The 16,949-nt window shown below is 40.8% G+C and overlaps 1 protein-coding gene across 4 annotated transcripts in view; it reads left to right on the top strand.

The window, feature by feature from the left end:
- EPB41L4B (erythrocyte membrane protein band 4.1 like 4B) overlaps window positions 1-16,949 on the top strand; it is a 592,948-nt gene that overhangs the window by 156,307 nt on the left and 419,692 nt on the right. For all 4 annotated transcript variants that reach the window (XM_075826848.1, XM_075826847.1, XM_075826846.1 and 1 more), the window contains exons 4-6: window positions 5,847-5,925; window positions 7,808-7,852; window positions 9,270-9,322. In XM_075826848.1, coding sequence (XP_075682963.1) covers window positions 5,847-5,925; window positions 7,808-7,852; window positions 9,270-9,322 — 177 coding nt within the window. The remainder of the gene's footprint in view (window positions 1-5,846; window positions 5,926-7,807; window positions 7,853-9,269; window positions 9,323-16,949) is intronic.

Raw genomic sequence — 16,949 nt, 5'->3', positions numbered from 1 at the left:
AATTACTGCAATACCAAATTAGTTTTATGTTTTTACCACTTTTATAAAAAAAAAAAAACTATTTGCTAAAAAAAAAAGTTGCCATAATTTTTTGAGGGGTGAGCTGTAGCTTTTATTGGTACAATTTTAGTGTACATGCAACAATTATTTATTTTTTCTTTTTTTTTTTTTAATCGCTTTTTTTTTTTTTCTTTTTATTTTTTTATAGCTACGGTGACCAAAAAACAACAATTTAGTAGTTTTTTAGATTTTTTTTTTTCTTTTTACAATGTTCACGGAGCGGGTTACATTCTATTGTAATAGTTTGGACTTTTATAGACACAGGGATTCCAGTTATGTTAACTTTTTTCTAACATTACTTTAGGGTGAAAAAATGGGAAAAGAGGTGTTTGGTTTTTCATTAGGCCCCAGGCTGCCATTACAACCATTGGCACCCCGCAATCGTGTCGTGAGGGCCAAAAAGCAATATTTACGCAACGGATTTTCGCAGTATATGCAGTAGCATCAAAGTGGATGAGCTAAAACAAATCTCATCCACACGTTGTGTAAGTACCTAGCGTAAAAAACTGACCTGCGGCGCAGAATTTTATTCCGCAGCATGTCAATTGTATTTGCGTCAACGCTGATTATTTGTTGCGAGTTTTCCCTATTGAATTCAATGGGGAAGTAAATCCCGGAACAAATAGTTTTTCGGGCGGGTTCGCAGCAAATCCGCTACAAAAAACGCAACTCTGGAAAAAAAAATGACTTCCTACTTAACGAGAAGTCTATGTTCCTCCCTCCAGTGCGGCCTCCTGGGATGATCATTCATCCCATGTGACTGCTGCAGCCAATTACAGGTTGCAGCGGCGTCCTGGGATGAAACGTTATCCCAGGAGGCCGGCCTAAGTGCTGCAGTTTTCCGCAGTGGACATTCCAGGCGGAGAACTGCTCCACAGTTTGGTGCGGTTTTTCACCCGGAATTCCCTGTGGCACACAGGGCGGATACGCTGTGTGCTTTTACGCAGCGTATCCGCCCCGTGTGAAATCGGATTTACAAAGTTTTTTCATAAATAAAATTTATAACCATCACAAAGGCTATATTTACACGACCGTGAAAAATAAAGGCCAGTAAATATGGATCAGCTGTACATTTTTTATGGCCGTTTTGCATCAGTGTCTCAATTTTCATCCATTTCCCGGCTGTCCGACCATTTATTTATAACGGCCGTTTTTTCACTGTCAACTTTTTTTCTTTATTTTTTTTGCCGGGTTTTTTTGTCCCCACCCATAAAACACCCATAGGAAAGCCAAATGTAGAGGGCGCCACACAGTGCCCCCTGTTAAGAGCTGATCCAATAAGTTCTATGGAGGCCGTCGGGCAATGAAAACAGACAAAAATAAAATTTTATCTTTTTTAACCCCTTAATGACCGCCGATACGTCTTTTTACGGCGGTCATTAGTGGGCTTTATTCTAGAGCGCCGCCAAACTACGTCGCTGCTGTAGAATAAAGTAAACAGAGCAGGGAGCCGTGAAATCTCCCTGCTCTCAGCTGCCAGAGGCAGCTGAGGGCTGGGGGCGTCCCTGCTCTGCCGGGTGAGATCGATATTAGTATCGATCTCACCCGTTTAACCCTTCAGATGCGGTGCACAATAGCGAGCACCGCATCTGAATGGTTTTGGAGAGAGGGAGGGAGCTCCCTCTCATCTCACTGACACCCGGCGATAAAATCGCCGAGTGTCTGTGTCTTCTATGGCAGCCGGGGGTCTAATAAAGACCCCCAGGTCTGCCTGGAGCGAATGCCTGCTAGATCATGCCGCAGGCATGACCTAGCAGATGCCTGTCCGTTTTAAACGGACAGGCAGTAATACACTGCAATACAAAAGTATTGCAGTGTATTACAATAGCGATCGGAGGATAGGGAAGTCCCCTAGTGGGACTAGTAAAAAAGTAAAAAAAGTTTAATAAAGTTAATTGAAAAAAAAAGTGAAAAAAAAAAAATGAAAAACCCAGCTTTTCCCCTTACAAAATGCTTTACTATTAAAAAAAACTACAATAAAGCAAAAAAGTTACACATATTTGGTATTGCCGCGTCCGTAACGACCCCGACTATAAAGCTGTTACATTATTTAACCCGCACTGTGAACGCCGTAAAAAATAAAATAAAAAACAATGGAAAAATTGCTGTTTTCTGTTAATCCTGACTTTAAAAAAATGTGATAAAAAGTGATCAAAAAGTCGCATCTACTCTCAAATGGTACCAATAAAAACTACAAGTCGTCCCGCAAAAAACAAGACCTTATAAAGCTATGCCGACGCAAAAATAAAAAAGTTACAGCTCTTTGAATTTGACAATGTAAAAATGTAAAAAATGGCTTGGACATTAGGGCCCAGAATGCAAGCAGGGGGAAGGGGTTAACGGCCAGAATCCACAGCCGGTTATAAAAACAAAAACAAAAAAAACTGCGGTGTGAATACACCCATATAACTTCATTGTTCTGAAAACGTCCATCAGATGCCTGTTTTTAACGGTCGTGTGAATATTGCTTAACGCATTCCTGAACAGGAGTAGCATTTGTCTCTAGTACATCAGTACCTGAGCGGTGTTTCCACACACATTTTTATCAGAAGCACCCTAAAATAGCATGTTAATGCTCCCTTATCCCCTAAAGGACCAGCCTATTTTGAGCTTGCAGGACTGAGGAATTTTTTTTTATTTTTTTCATCGATGCATTCGAAGAGCTATAACTTACTTTGTTTTATTTTTTTTCCATCGACAAAGCTGTATGAGGGCTAGTTTTTTGTAGGATGGGTACTTTTTATTGGTACCATTTTAAGGTACACATCATCGATTGAGTAACTTTTATTAATCTTTTTTTTTTTTTACTCCATGAATCATGATATATAGATATAGATATAGGGAGAGAGATTTTATTTATTTATTTATTTCAAATAATTTTTTGGGTGCAACTTTCTATGACCCATACCAGTTACGTTTTTCCATCGATGTAGCCATATGGAGGCCTGTATTATGTGAAGCAATATTTTTATTTTTATTTTTATTTTTTTTCTTGCCGTGTTAAAGTGCATATAATTTATGGTTTTCATTTTTCGTTTTTTTTTTTTTTTTTTGTTATTTACAGAAGGAATGGGGGGAGAAAATGCAATTTTACCATCCTTTTTTTTTTTTTTCTCTCCCCCACTAGGTGACAGACAAACTATTAGACCATGCTTCTGGCAGAATATTTAAAGTCATTTGGCACCCTGCGATCTCGTTGCAATGTGCTGATTGACACAGGGAGGCACCTCCCGCTCTCCAACTTCTTAGATGCCGCAGTCGCTATTGTCTGCTGTATCTAAGTGGTTAACCAAGCTGATCAGTAAGGCATGCCATGCTCATTCCCCGCCACTGTGTCTATACTTGCGGCAAGGAGATAGAGGGAGGCCTAGAACCGTTTCTTGTGGGGACACTTTCCATAGTACATGAAATGCAGCGATGTAACGGAAAGATGTTAAAATATATCTATGCAATTTAATGTACTTGTCCTGAGACTTCTAGCTCCAATAAGCTGACCGGAATAGAACACCTATTTTCAATTACACCGTTAGGGCATTCAGAGTTAACAGAATGGAATCTTTAATTTTGGACCTCCATCAATTATGTGGCGGTGGAGTTTTGCTACGAGTCGGTCTGTCTCTGAAGGAGCTGGCATGTCCTTGCATTACACAGGCAGCACATAGATTTAGATGGGATCTGTGTAATGCTTCCTTTCCTCTGTAGTGGTACTGCAGGGGAATTGAACTGTTGCTATCCGGTTTCCCTGCAGATTACAGCAAATTGTTGGGTCTCAGAAGTGAGACACCTCTTTTCTAGGGTTTCTTCTAACAAAATGGGTTTATCAAAAGCCCAAAACCCCTTTAAACATGGAAAACCCATGGAGGGTCAAACAAGTGGGTGCTGAGACTCCCAGTCCCCTGAACTATAGTTTAGGAGAGGTATCCACCATCCGCTTACCAGTCAAATTGGATAGCTGGGCAACATAGCATCAGGGAAAGCCTGCCAGTTAGCAGCTCTAATGCTTGGCATAATGTTGAGACATCCTATTGATACAGATTTGAAGGAAGGGGGACCACTGTGTGCTCTGTATATGCGGTCTTTGCCAGGGTACTCATTTAATGTCTGTATGTTCCTGGTTTGTTAACGTTTCACGGGGCTCCGTGGTGGGGAGTGTACGTTACAAACCAGTACTCCCTGCTCACAAGGGTCCCTTAAGTGAACTCCATGGTATTGACTTTTCACACATAATACAATACAAAATGATGGCACATTACAGCGCAATCCTGGTCAACCCTCAAACTATAGAACTGCTTTAACCTAAAGTGCTTTGAATGATATTAGTTGTGTAACCTCCCAGAACGTCCGACATATGACTGGTATGAAACCTCTTAATGTGCTAGCTTCAAGCCCGCTGTTCTCTCGTGCCTACTAAAACCGTTCCCTGCCTGCTTTTTGTTTTTCTTTTATGGCTTGCTAACTGATGTAGACTGTTTGTAAGCTTTACTTTTTATCTGTGTAAACATGTAAAGGCATGTTTGATGTCTCTAGATGTGAAGTTGATGAACAAGTGCGTCAAGTATTTTTATTTTTTTCTAGTCTGGACAGAAGGCTACATTCACACGAGTGTGACCGATTTACACATGTAAAAAATGTGCGTTAAATCTGTCTGCGTTGCGTCTTGCATTAGTGTGCTTTGCGAGTGGCTCGTGTTTTTCACGCACTCGCAAGCACTTTTTTTTTTTTCTCAATGTAATTGATGCGTAAATCACTGACCGCACACGGATGTGCATCAAACAATATATCGGTGAGTTTCAGGCAACGGACACTCACTGTGTGAAAACTCACACGGACGAGATTCACGCGTGTGTAAATGAGCCCTTACTGGGCCACATCTGATCCGTAAATCACATTCTGAAATCCTGCTGTTCTCACACACTGTTCTTAGTGAAATATTCTCATGTTTTAGTAGCGTGGTCATTAAAAATAAAACCTCTAGCTTGAGCTGAACTGTAGTGGATTAAACCGACCAATGCAAACTCTAGTCTGGATTGTGTGTATCTAAAGCTTTACGTGATGCCTGTCTGTCATCATCCGAGCAAGATACCAGATGTTGCCCTTTGTGATTAATCTCTTCATTTCGGATGTTGAGAGATCGGATATATTGTTTTGATTTTTACTGTTAAACCATGTAAACAATGTTTTTTTGGTAGAGATACCAAATCGATGCCCTCTTTACGGTGATTAGTTGATGAGCACGCCCATATGTGTCAGGAATTGTCTTACATGATTTTCTTCTCGCATATTCTCAAAGATTGCTTTATTTGAAAAATAAAAGATCCAAATGAAACACTGATGTGCCCAAGGGTGTTGACGTGGCCTACTTACAGGCCTGTCACTTTAAGGCAGAGCTGCCTATAGTCAGGAGAATTTGTGCGCTAACATTCGGATTCTTTTCTATCTAATTTTAAATTAGATCGAATTGTACGTAACTAGCTTCTCAACTAATTTACCTTTTTCCTGATCCAAATGTGGACACTTGTCCAATGCTGTTCATTGAGGACTATCAATGACCCCAGAGTTTCTTTGATGTTGTTCAAAACACTGCGCTGTACCTACGGGTGTGGCGGTGCCTGGTCCATCGCCGCTCATCCCTGTTCACTGTAATGGGCACAGCCACACACGCATGTACGGAGCTGTGCTGTGATAAACAATGAAGGGGCTGTGGTTGTATATTCAGTCTAGCGAATTAAAATCTGCGACATTACCATTGTATCCATCTTCCTTTTCCATTCTTTTGTATTTAACAGTCGGCCCTCCATATACTTTGCACTTTCGAATTAAATATTACTCATCCGAACCAAACAATCTACATGAAGAGTTTACAAGGTATGTTTTGTGTTTGATTCAATGGCTGTAATAGAGCAATGTCTTTACTATATGCACCAAGAGCACCTGTCACCTCTCCTGACTGTTTTAGCAAGTAATTATATTCCCCATAAAATAAGTATTTACATATTTATTTATTTTTTGCTGCTTTTTTTTAACAAAATCATGATTCAACACGATTCAACCAAAATGTATGAATACGCCTTACTGAATACACTCAAATATTGTCCCTGAAAAGTGCAGAGTGCTAAAATGTAATTACCATCTGAAAAGTCCAATCTTCACAATAATTCATATAGAATGAGACCAATGCCAAGATCCAAGTAATGAATATCCAGTTCCTACGATGATTAATGTGTACTTTTGTTTTCACTGTATTTTGTGCACAAAGAAAAACCCACACAGATGAATTTTGTAAAAAAAAATAAGACACTTCAGTCATGGTGGGAACTGGATATTCATTACTTGGAGCTCAGTATTTGTTTTATTCTATATGAATTATTTGGATGATTGGACTTTTTAGATCGTAATGAATTATTGATTATGCTTGCTTATTATTGTTCATACATCCAAATATAAGAGTTTTCTGCAAATTTTATCTAAATCTAAAATGTGTTCTGCAGGTTATGTATACATGGGATAGGTACATGTTTTTTTTTTTAGACATTTGGCACTCCAAAAATGTAGTGTGAACAAGAATTAAAATACTCCCCTTCACACACAAACTTTTGGGAAACCAGAAGAAGCAGAATGGTTATAGAGGTAAGAATTTTAATTAACCATTGTCCATAGCACCCTTTAGTGCTTTCGGACTTCTGCTCGTGTGAAACTGGCCTTCATTTTTAAATCAGTGGAAGTTTCTGACTGTTTTTTTTAGCTCAGTCTTCTGCTTCTGCATTGGTGTGGACTTCAGATGGAATCAGGGAAAGTAGTCAGTTAGCTCCTGCAGACTTTCTGGGGTAGTCCTGCCCGTATTTATATGATTTATTCCTCCTATATAAAGTAGAAAACTTTATAAAAATCTATATTGCCAAGCTCCGTGGCATTCCCACTATCTAATGCTACCCCTATATAAGGCAGCACAAGACATGTGACTTGTCGTCTTTAAAATTAAATGCCAACATAGAATTATTATTTTTTTTTTTTTTTTAATTATTAAAAGAATGTGCAATTGTTTAAGCAAAAGGCTCTATAAAATTGTGGTACTGCATGTAGAAATGTGTGAATATAGCTTTAAAGGCGTTGTCCCACAAAGCACTTTCCGTTGCGGGGTTCACCCGATGGAAACCTCCGACAGAACCCCGGAACGAGAACGGTGATGTGAACAGGCCCTAAAAGAGGAGATCGCTTTTTATAATATATATTTATTTACAAGGGGAACCGTAAACAAAGCATTGTATAATCTATATTGTAATTAGAATATAATAACACGTTCATTATAACTAAACGTAGGTAATATCTTGCATAGGCCATTGTGAATGAGCCAGAGCCTTACTATAAAATAAGGTTCATTATCAATTATGAATAGTTTTTAATTATGGTTTTAATTTTATACTTTCAAATGCTTACTCTTTAGAACCTACAATTCTTGCTCTGCATTCTTTTTGTATCTCCTTAATATATTATTTGACACTTCTACAACTCTAAACTTGGTCTACCTTGCGTGTGCTCCTAGTTCGATGGACTGTCATATTTTCATCCCATTCATTATGGATACTAAAAAAAGAATGGATAAAATTGTACTCCAAATATACCTGTATTTCTTTTAAATTGTTTTTTTTTTTTTTTTTTTTTTTTTTTATTGGTTTGTTATTTTTCTGGGACAATATTCTCTGTAACCCAGACTCCTGACTACTTGTTTACCTAATTTTTTTTTTCCCAGATACTTATTTGTATTACAGCTTAGGCAAGACATTCTTACAGGAAAGTAAGTAACCCTTTTACCTATTTTACAAAGTTAATTATATCCTCCATATGGTCTCTCAAAAAGCATACATTGTGCATGTTTCAGTGTGTTTGTTTGTCATAATACAACCAAAGGGCCAGTTCACACTGAGTTTTTTTTACGCGGAAACTGCGTCGGAAAATGCGTAAAAAAACGGCCGAAAATGCCTCCCATTGATTTCAATGGGAGGCCGAGAAAAAGAAGCGATATGCTCTATCTTCGGGCGTTTAAGTCTCTGACCTCCCATTGACATCAATGGGACGCAAAGAAAGCGTATTTCGCTGCGTTTTTTGCCCGCAGCGCTAAACGGCCGCGAGTGAAAAACGCAGCGAAAATCGGCATGCAGTCAGAGCAAAATTCTATTGTATTTTCACTGTGGTTTACAATGTATCTACAGTGTACCTATCTGTTCACCAAAAATAAACGCAGCAAATCTTTCTTCATGCAGCTGTAGATATTATATTTTATATATTAAATGTAGTGCAGAAAAAAAAGTTTGTCCAGTATGCGGCTTTTTTTTGTTTCCTCTTAGGGCCCATTCACATGAACGTGAATAACGTCAGTGTGCTGCGCATGGAAATCGCGCGCAGCACACGGACCCATTGATTTCATTGGGGACGTTCACACGTGCGAGAGTCCACTGCGTGAATCTCACTGCATGTCATATTGGTGTGTTTTCACGCACCTACGTGCCCATCCGTGTGCGGTGCGTGATTTGCACGTCAATTAGATTGAAAAAAAAAAAAGATGTGCTTTGCGAGTGCGTGAATAATGCATGCCACTCGCAAAGCACACTGATAAATAACACAACACGCGGACCAGATTCACGTGCGTTTTTCACGCTCGTGTGAATGTCGCCTTACTGGTTTCAGTAAGTACATCTATCCTCTGTTCATGTATGCTGAGTGGACGGGCCCTTCCTGGTGTGATGTCAGAGCTGTGTTGTGTACTGTGAGCCAATCAAGCTAAAGGAGGTTTCTATATTCAACTACAGAATCCGTTTTATCCTAAAATTCTCTAGTATTTTGTTAGAACATTAGCCAGCTTTAAAGCATTGATTAATTTCTCCTTAAAAAAAGTTCTACATCTTGTAGACTTTTTCCATGTTTAAGTGAATGTTGACTGACGAGTTGTAGTCCGTTGCCAATGAGACAATAATAAGCAGCTAACACTTATGACTCACATTTAGGCTAGCGCTCCACATGTGAGTCAAGGTGAAATGCCCTCCATGAGCGAGTGACCTCAATGTTTCCCTATGAGGACATTTGAAAATACCCTATGAGGAAATATTAAGATCAGGTGCAAATAGTGGCAACACCACAACCAGGACTTAAGGGCAACCTTGTGTTGCTCTCTCATTTACAACTTTTACCATTTTGTTTTTCTTTTTGTTTTATAGATTAAAATGTCCTTATGAAACTACTGTGGAATTGGCCGCTTTGTGCTTGCAAGGTAGGTGTGTAGAAATTCTATGTGAGTTGGACGTCCGTCACGCTGCTTCCTGTGAACATTTTTTTCTTCGCTCATGGGCTATGTAACGTGTCAGCCTGCTCTGGTTCTGTGTTTTTTATATATATATATATATATATATATATATATATATATATATATATAGAGATTTGGTTTTCTGGCGCTGTGTCGGCCTGCACTAAATGTATTAATCGTGTTCCTCATAATAAGACGTTGAACAGAACCGGCAGTTGGTTAAGACTGTGCAATTAAATACTACGGCAGCATGGGATACCCTTTTGAATTGTACATCTTGTACAAACTGGACTGCTTTCGAGGAATCCGACACTAACTTGCATGAATATGCTGATTTAGGTTAAAAGGAAACCTGTCACTAGATTTTAGGGCATGAAACTACCAGCATGTCGTCATACAGCTGGGTTTTAGTTTCATAAACCGGCCCCTCTCAAAACTGTACATTGTAGCATTTTGTCTAAAAATAACTTTTATAATGCAGTGTGAGCTGTATGTAAATTGCCAAAACCGTTTTAAGAGGAGTATAACGGCATTCTCAGTAAAGCTGAGGCCAGTTCACCTGGACTAATCTCAGCACTCTTCTCTGGTAACATACTGTGCATGCGGTATCCGTTTTTTTTTGAGAATGGAATAACGTAGTAGACTATGCTATTCCATCCTGAGTCAAACGTATACCTTGGGGAGCTTCCCCAAGGTCAGAGTCCCTGGGAAGTATTAAGTAGCGCATGGACCGGGGATTACGGACTTGGGGAGGCCCCTGACGTCACTGTCTGTCTATATATGGATAGCATGGTCAGGGGATTTCAACTAAGGCGTCCCCGGCCAGAGCATCGGTAGCGCTCTGGCAAGAGACTCCGGAAATGGAGACGCCCTTGACGTCACGGTCCATAAAGGGACCGTGATGTCAGGGTCTCTTCCAGGAGCGGAATCCCTGGCTAGAGCATTGGCAGCTGTCTTGCCAGGGCACCGCTGTATGGACAGTGACTTTAAGGGCTTTCCCAAGACTGGAGTCCCGACCAGAGCGCTTGCGATGCTCTGGCCAGGGACTCCGTAGTTAAAAGCCCCTGATATCACTGTCCATATATGGACAGTGATATCAGGGGCTTCAAGTAGCACTGTGCCTGGGAAATTTGCGCGACATATCCCACTGTATGTCTGTATAGTGGGATACATCCCCACCTTCCGTCCTTTACCTTCCGGACTCCTACTGACCGATACCGCCGACGTAAGGGTTAAACACCATGTGAATCAGGCCTTGTAACTTTTTAGACAAAATGCTAAAACGGGCAATTTTGAGAGGAGTGTTTAGGAAGCTAAACCCCAGTGGTAAATTGACATGGTATGGTTTAGTGCCCTAAACTCTAGTGACAGGTTCCCTTTAAATGCTATTTTGTATAGATGTATATATTCCTGTTAAAACTGTAAAAGGTTTACCCGAATAAGAAGCCTTGGATAAAACTGAGCGGTAAGAAGTAATTTAAATGCAAGATCTTTAGCCTTTTCTTGCAGGATTTATTTCTTGCTAAATATGATCTTAGGAAATCAATTGTTAAGGGTGAAACGGGATTACACTGTAAAATTACAGGATATACTGAGCAGCAATTCTGAGGGTATGTGGAAGGGACTCCAGCAATTTACAGATTGTAGGCGGAATGTAAAATGCCTTGTGTCATCTAATGCAGAGTTCGTGTAATAAATGTGATATTACATGGTCCATTGTGGGCCATGTTAACAAGCGCTGATCAAGGAAACAGCTCGTTGATCTGCGCTCGTTTCCTCCTTTCACAACGAACTAGTATGGGGACAAGCGCTTGTTACTCCGATCGCTTGTCCCCATACTTTTTTATTTTTTTTTATTTTAAATCACGTCGGCAGCACATCACCCTGTTTACACAGGAAGGTGTGCTGCCGACAACCATAGTAGCTGCGGAGTTTAAAACGATGCAATCAGCCGATGAGCGAGCATTTGCTCGTTCATCGGCTGATCGTTGCCCTGTTTAAATAGGGCAATTATCGGGAATGGATGTTCCGTGAACGCTCGTTTGCCCGATAATTGGCTAGTGTAAAAGGGCCTTTACTGAATAAATTCGATTTGAGACAGCAGTTGTTAGGAACATCAATCAAGTACAGGCCTTGGCAGTAGCGAGGCCCTTTAGCGTGAAGGTCTATAAAGCTCTGAAAGTGGTTTGTGTGAAGAAGGCTGCGGAGCCAGATAATATCCCACCTAGACTACTTTGATTATGTGTGTTCGATCTAGCACCAGTGTTTTGCAGGATTTGGCTGTCTTTGAGTGAGTCAGTGGCCCCTAACTGCCATGGGGCAGGTTATTGTGCCCGTACCCAAAAAGTCAACTGCAGTTTTGCTTAATTATCGTCCAGTAGCTTTAACATCAGTAGTGAAGTGTTTTGAGAAATTAATTTAATCACTTATTAATAATGCACTGGAGAGTAAAGAGGACTATCTTCAATTCTCTTACTGGCAGAATAAATCTACTGAGGATGGTGTCACCTTAGCCCTGCATACTATATTACATCATGTTAATGCCAGTTTTAACTATGTGAAGGTTTATATGTGGATTTTCGCTCCGCTTACAGCAAAGTGGTGCCATCAGAGTTGGTGGTTAAAGAGGCTCTGTCACCAGATTTTGCAACCCCTATCTCCTATTGCAGCAGATCGGCGCTGCAATGTAGATAAGAGTAACGTTTTTTTTTTTAAAAAACGAGCATTTTTGGCCAAGTTATGACCATTTTTATATTTATGCAAATGAGGCTTTCTGAAGTACAACTGGGCGTGTTTAAAGTAAAAGTCCAAGTGGGCGTGTATTATGTGCGTACATCGGGGCGTTTTTACTTATTTTACTAGCTGGGTGTTGTGAATAGAAGCGTATGATGCTGACGAATCCGCATCATCCACTTCTCTTCACAACGCCCAGCTTCTGGCAGTGCACAGACACACAGCGTGTTCTCGAGAGATCACGCTGTGACGTCACTCACTTCCAGCCCCAGGGCCTGCATCGTGTCGGATGAGCGAGGGCACATCGGCACCAGAGGCTACATTTGATTCTGCAGCAGCATCAGCGTTTGCAGGTAAGTCGATGTAGCTACTTACCTGCAAACGCCGATGCTGCTGCAGAATCAACTGTAGCCTTTGGTGCCGATGTGTCCTCGCTCGTCCGACACGATGCAGGACCTGGGTCAGGAAGTGACGTCAAAGCGTGATCTCTCGAGAACACGCTGTGTGTCTGTGCACTGCCAGAAGCTGGGTGGTAACGAAGAGAAGTGGATGATGCTAATTCGTCAGCATCATACGATTCTATTCACAACGCCCAGCTAGTAAAAGAACTAAAAACGCCCAGATGTACACACACAATACACGCCCACTTGGACTTAACTTTAAACACGCCCAGTTGTACTTTAGAAAGCCTCATTTGCATAAATATAAAAATGGTCATAACTTGGCCAAAAATGCTTGTTTTTAAAAAACAAACAAAACGTTACTCTTATCTACATTGCAGCGCCGATCTGCTGCAATACGAGATAGGGGTTGCAAAATCTGGTGACAGAGCCTCTTTAAGGAAAAGGATAACTGAACAATCTAAGATTATCATGGGTAGGAATGAGGTGGATTTTAAAGAGTAATTAAGTTTTCATCAAACTTTTGATATGTCATAGAGCGCTCCTTGTCAAAGTAAAGAAGTTCTATGTGAGCAGTCTTCAGTCTGACGAGGAGTGCTGATCACAGCGGAATGTGCAAAGTGCACCTTTGTTGACCGCAACGGTAGGGTTCTCGGCAACTGGACTCCAACCGATTTTAAACTTTTGATTTGTCTCTGACATATCACAAGTTTGATTAAAGTGTAGTTAATCTTTAAGCTCATAGGGATCTTTATTTCTCATAATCTGACATGGTCAGTTACAATATATGCTCTAGTAAAGAATCGTATTTAATTTTTTGCGACTTTTTAAAAAAAACATTTGCGTTGAAATTTTGCTGTGTTTTTGTCCGGAAACAATTGAGTCTTCACTTACGAAATTACTGTTTGTTATAGCGACACTGAAAATAACGGAGTTTGTTGTGTAGAGTAGTAAAAACAACCATAATTAGTTGTGATGTTAGTGAATTGTCCAGTATTTATAAGAAAAGATGTGTGGGAATAGTTAATAGAATTCTGAAGGATCAGTCGCACCCGGAGATATTGGAAGATTAGGGTACATACATGTATCTTTAGGGAAAGTCTTCATCTGACAGCTGTGCGTCTTTTAAATATGTTTTAAGTATGCGTTTGTATGTGTGATCTGGTGCACTAATCCCATAGTGTTTCAAGTTTTTTTTTTTATTGTAAGGATATCTGTTAACATAATTTCATACTCGACAATAAATATTCTATTCTTAATAAATTGGGTGAATCTTACTCCAGCAAGATTTAGATTAAGACTGACGCCAGTCTTAATAAATTCCCCCCTTGGGTATATTTACACACGACACAAATTTCTGGGACTGCTCCATTCATCTGAATGGGGCTTGCAGAAAAACATGCACACCGTCCAGATGTATGGGATTAACCTTCAAAAAAAACAAAAAAAAACTACTCCGTGTGAATATACCCTTACATGTTGGGAATCTAGTTTAAGGATTAATGAGTGTACCACTGTCAAAAGCACTAATTAGTGGTCCCCTACATGGCCCAATTATCTACCCAATAACCTGATTGATTAGAAAACTCCGGCCATATTTGACTAGCTGAAGAAAATATGTGACAAGTGTGTGTTTAATAATAATATAAACGGGTGCTCTACTCCTATCGTATCTGATGGAATTTTGGATTATAAATGAAGGTCTAGAATGAGTCAATGTCTCTAAAGGGTCACTGTCATAGCTATAATTCAGACATACTAAGCACGCTAAACGTCCACCGATCACTAGAACAAAGAGACTGTTGTGCCCTATTATACCTACACACAGGGCCATCAGGGAGAGCAAGACACCAACCCCTTATGTAATGTTCATAAGGCAAGGGGACACAGCTGCACCATAGACCACTGGCTCTTTGCTTACCCCTAATCAGTATTAAACCATATCAACCTAAAAAAATAAAGTTTAAATTGGATGTAAAAGGAGTAAAAAAAAGTGTTAACTGAAACATACAAAAATTGGAAAATGCCTTTCAGACGGATATTGCTGTCAAGAACTATGTTAAACCCTTCCCGCCGTCAATCTGTAGTCAATCTTATATGTCCTAGCCATCAATGCCCCATACAGCAAGGGCGTATATCTGCAGTACTGACTTTAATGTCATTAAAGAGATTAGTGCTGATCGTGTCAGCCCGACTATCCGGAGTTGAAAGTTGAAATAATTGCAGACGCTCTTGCCGGGGATTCTGCTCCTAGAGGTCCCTGATGTCTCTGTCCATATATGGACAGTGAAGTCATTGGCTCCCTCTGACAGGGAATTCCGCTTTTAGAGTGTCAGCAATGCTCTGACCGGGGATTCTGCTACATGAGTTTCCCCTGACATCACTGTCCATATATGGAGAGTGACGTCATGGGCTTTTTCCAAGACCGGAGTCCCCAGCCAGTGATCTTGCGAGCCCTAAGTCACTGTCCATGTATGGACAGTGAGTACCAGGGATTCCGCTCCTAGCGGAAGCTACAGTGAAGCAATCTACAGGGGGTGGTGTTATCTACAGGAGAGTGTGGCACTATACTAGGGGTCTTTGCTTTCCTACGGAACTGCTGTTTCGTACTGTATAATTTTGTTCTGTACAGAATAGCAGTTCCGTGGGGAAGCAGGGACTCCTAGCACCAACATAGATGACTGATGCCAGGAGTCCCGTTCTCATGTACCTTGGTCGGGCCAGCAAATTGGGGAAGCAGGGACTCCAGGCACCATATATGACTGATGCCAGGAGTCCCGTTCACATGTACTGTGGTCGGCCCGGGAAATTTCCTGGACGAGACACGGGCCGTTTTTCACAGCCTGGACACGGGCCATTTTTCACGGCCTGATCACGGTTGTGTGAAACGTGGCAGAGCCGGGACAGATCAGGGAGCAGATGAGTCTGGGCGCAACTTCTCAGACAGGGCGGACCAGGCTGGTGACGAGTGGAGCTTCCTCCTGCAGCACGGCACCACTTGGGAATCTATTCAACGAGTCTGTTAAAAAAACAGAATCGTCCGAGAACTTGAAGGCGAATTAATTTGATCTCCAAGCCCTAATACAACTTGAATAAAGCTGTCCCCTCCAATTCCATGATCTCCATGTCGTGGATATGTCGCATTTCAGCATCAAAAATGTTGCATCTACCCAAAATACTTTTACTTTTGTAATTTACCAATCCCACTCTCTAAATCTCTTCTCCACTGTATGCAAACTATTGTTACAAGGTTGATTTGGAACGGTGGGAAGGCAAGAGTAGCGGCAAAGATACTGTACCTTCCGGTGGCTAAAGAGGGACGAAGTCTCCTCAATGTGGCCGTGTATTATGCGATGATCCTGGAGCAATTAAAAAGCTGGTGGACTTATGACTACACCAAGCTGTGGGTCAAAATTTCAGGCCGATATTCTAAAATGTTCTATTTTTCATAATATATTGGGGTCCTCTAGACTGGGGGAACGTATACTAGGCACATATTCTCCCACGATTAAGGCTACTCTTCAGGTTTGGAAGGAGGTGGCACATAATGCTGCTATTCTTCCTACTAGTTACAATAATTTTTTCCTGGAAGTGGTTCAATGCTGTATTCCAGCTTCAAATTAAACTGACTGGATGGCAAAGGGCATCAGCTCATTACCTATTGTATGAAAGCTGTAGCTTGTTACCATTTTCTACGTATTCCTCTTTTTTAACTTTTTCCATTATCTCCAACCCAAAAATGTTTCCTCTCCAATTAGGACTATGCCTACTAGCCCACTCTCCCCTTATGAACAATACATTTACAACCCTACCTTAACATCTAAAGATATTTCCAAGGCCTATGAGGCTGTTCTCCAGAGGGACGCTCCTTTGGCGCTTTCTTTCACTCTGAAATGGGAACTTGAATTGGGTCAATCATTTAGCTCAGCAGTGGGAAGCGGCTTATCAAATCAAGTCGAAAACATCTCACTGTGTTAATCACTTGACGGCATCTAGGAAATTGTTATACAGGCGGTATATGACACCATATCGCTTATCCAAAATATTCCCTACTGTCTCCAGTCAATGCTGGCATTGTTGTGAAGCCTTCGGGTCCTTGTTGCATGTGTGGTGGCATTCTGATCTTATTGTATAGGTATGAAGGGAGATACGGAACTTGATCAGTGATGTTATTGGTTTCCCGATTCCATCTGGGCTGAGTGTAGCACTTCTTTCCTTAAACCTGGACACTGCAGATAGCACCATTGTGGCTCGTGTACTAACAGTAACTAGGACCAGTATTACCCAGGTGGAAAAGTGTTGACATTCCCAATATTGTGGAAATCATTCAAAAAGTTCAGTATAATTACATTATGGAGCATTTAATATCAACCAGGCCTCACAATGTGCAGGTGTTCTCTCGTAGATGGTGTGACTTTAATTTTCTGGCAGCACCCACTTAACGTTGCACTCATCACTAG

The sequence above is a fragment of the Rhinoderma darwinii genome, chromosome 5, assembly GCF_050947455.1.
Source record: "Rhinoderma darwinii isolate aRhiDar2 chromosome 5, aRhiDar2.hap1, whole genome shotgun sequence".
Lineage (NCBI taxonomy): Eukaryota > Metazoa > Chordata > Amphibia > Anura > Rhinodermatidae > Rhinoderma > Rhinoderma darwinii.
The sequence above is the reverse complement of the archived record's forward strand: the minus strand, read 5'-3'. Positions and strand labels throughout refer to the sequence as shown.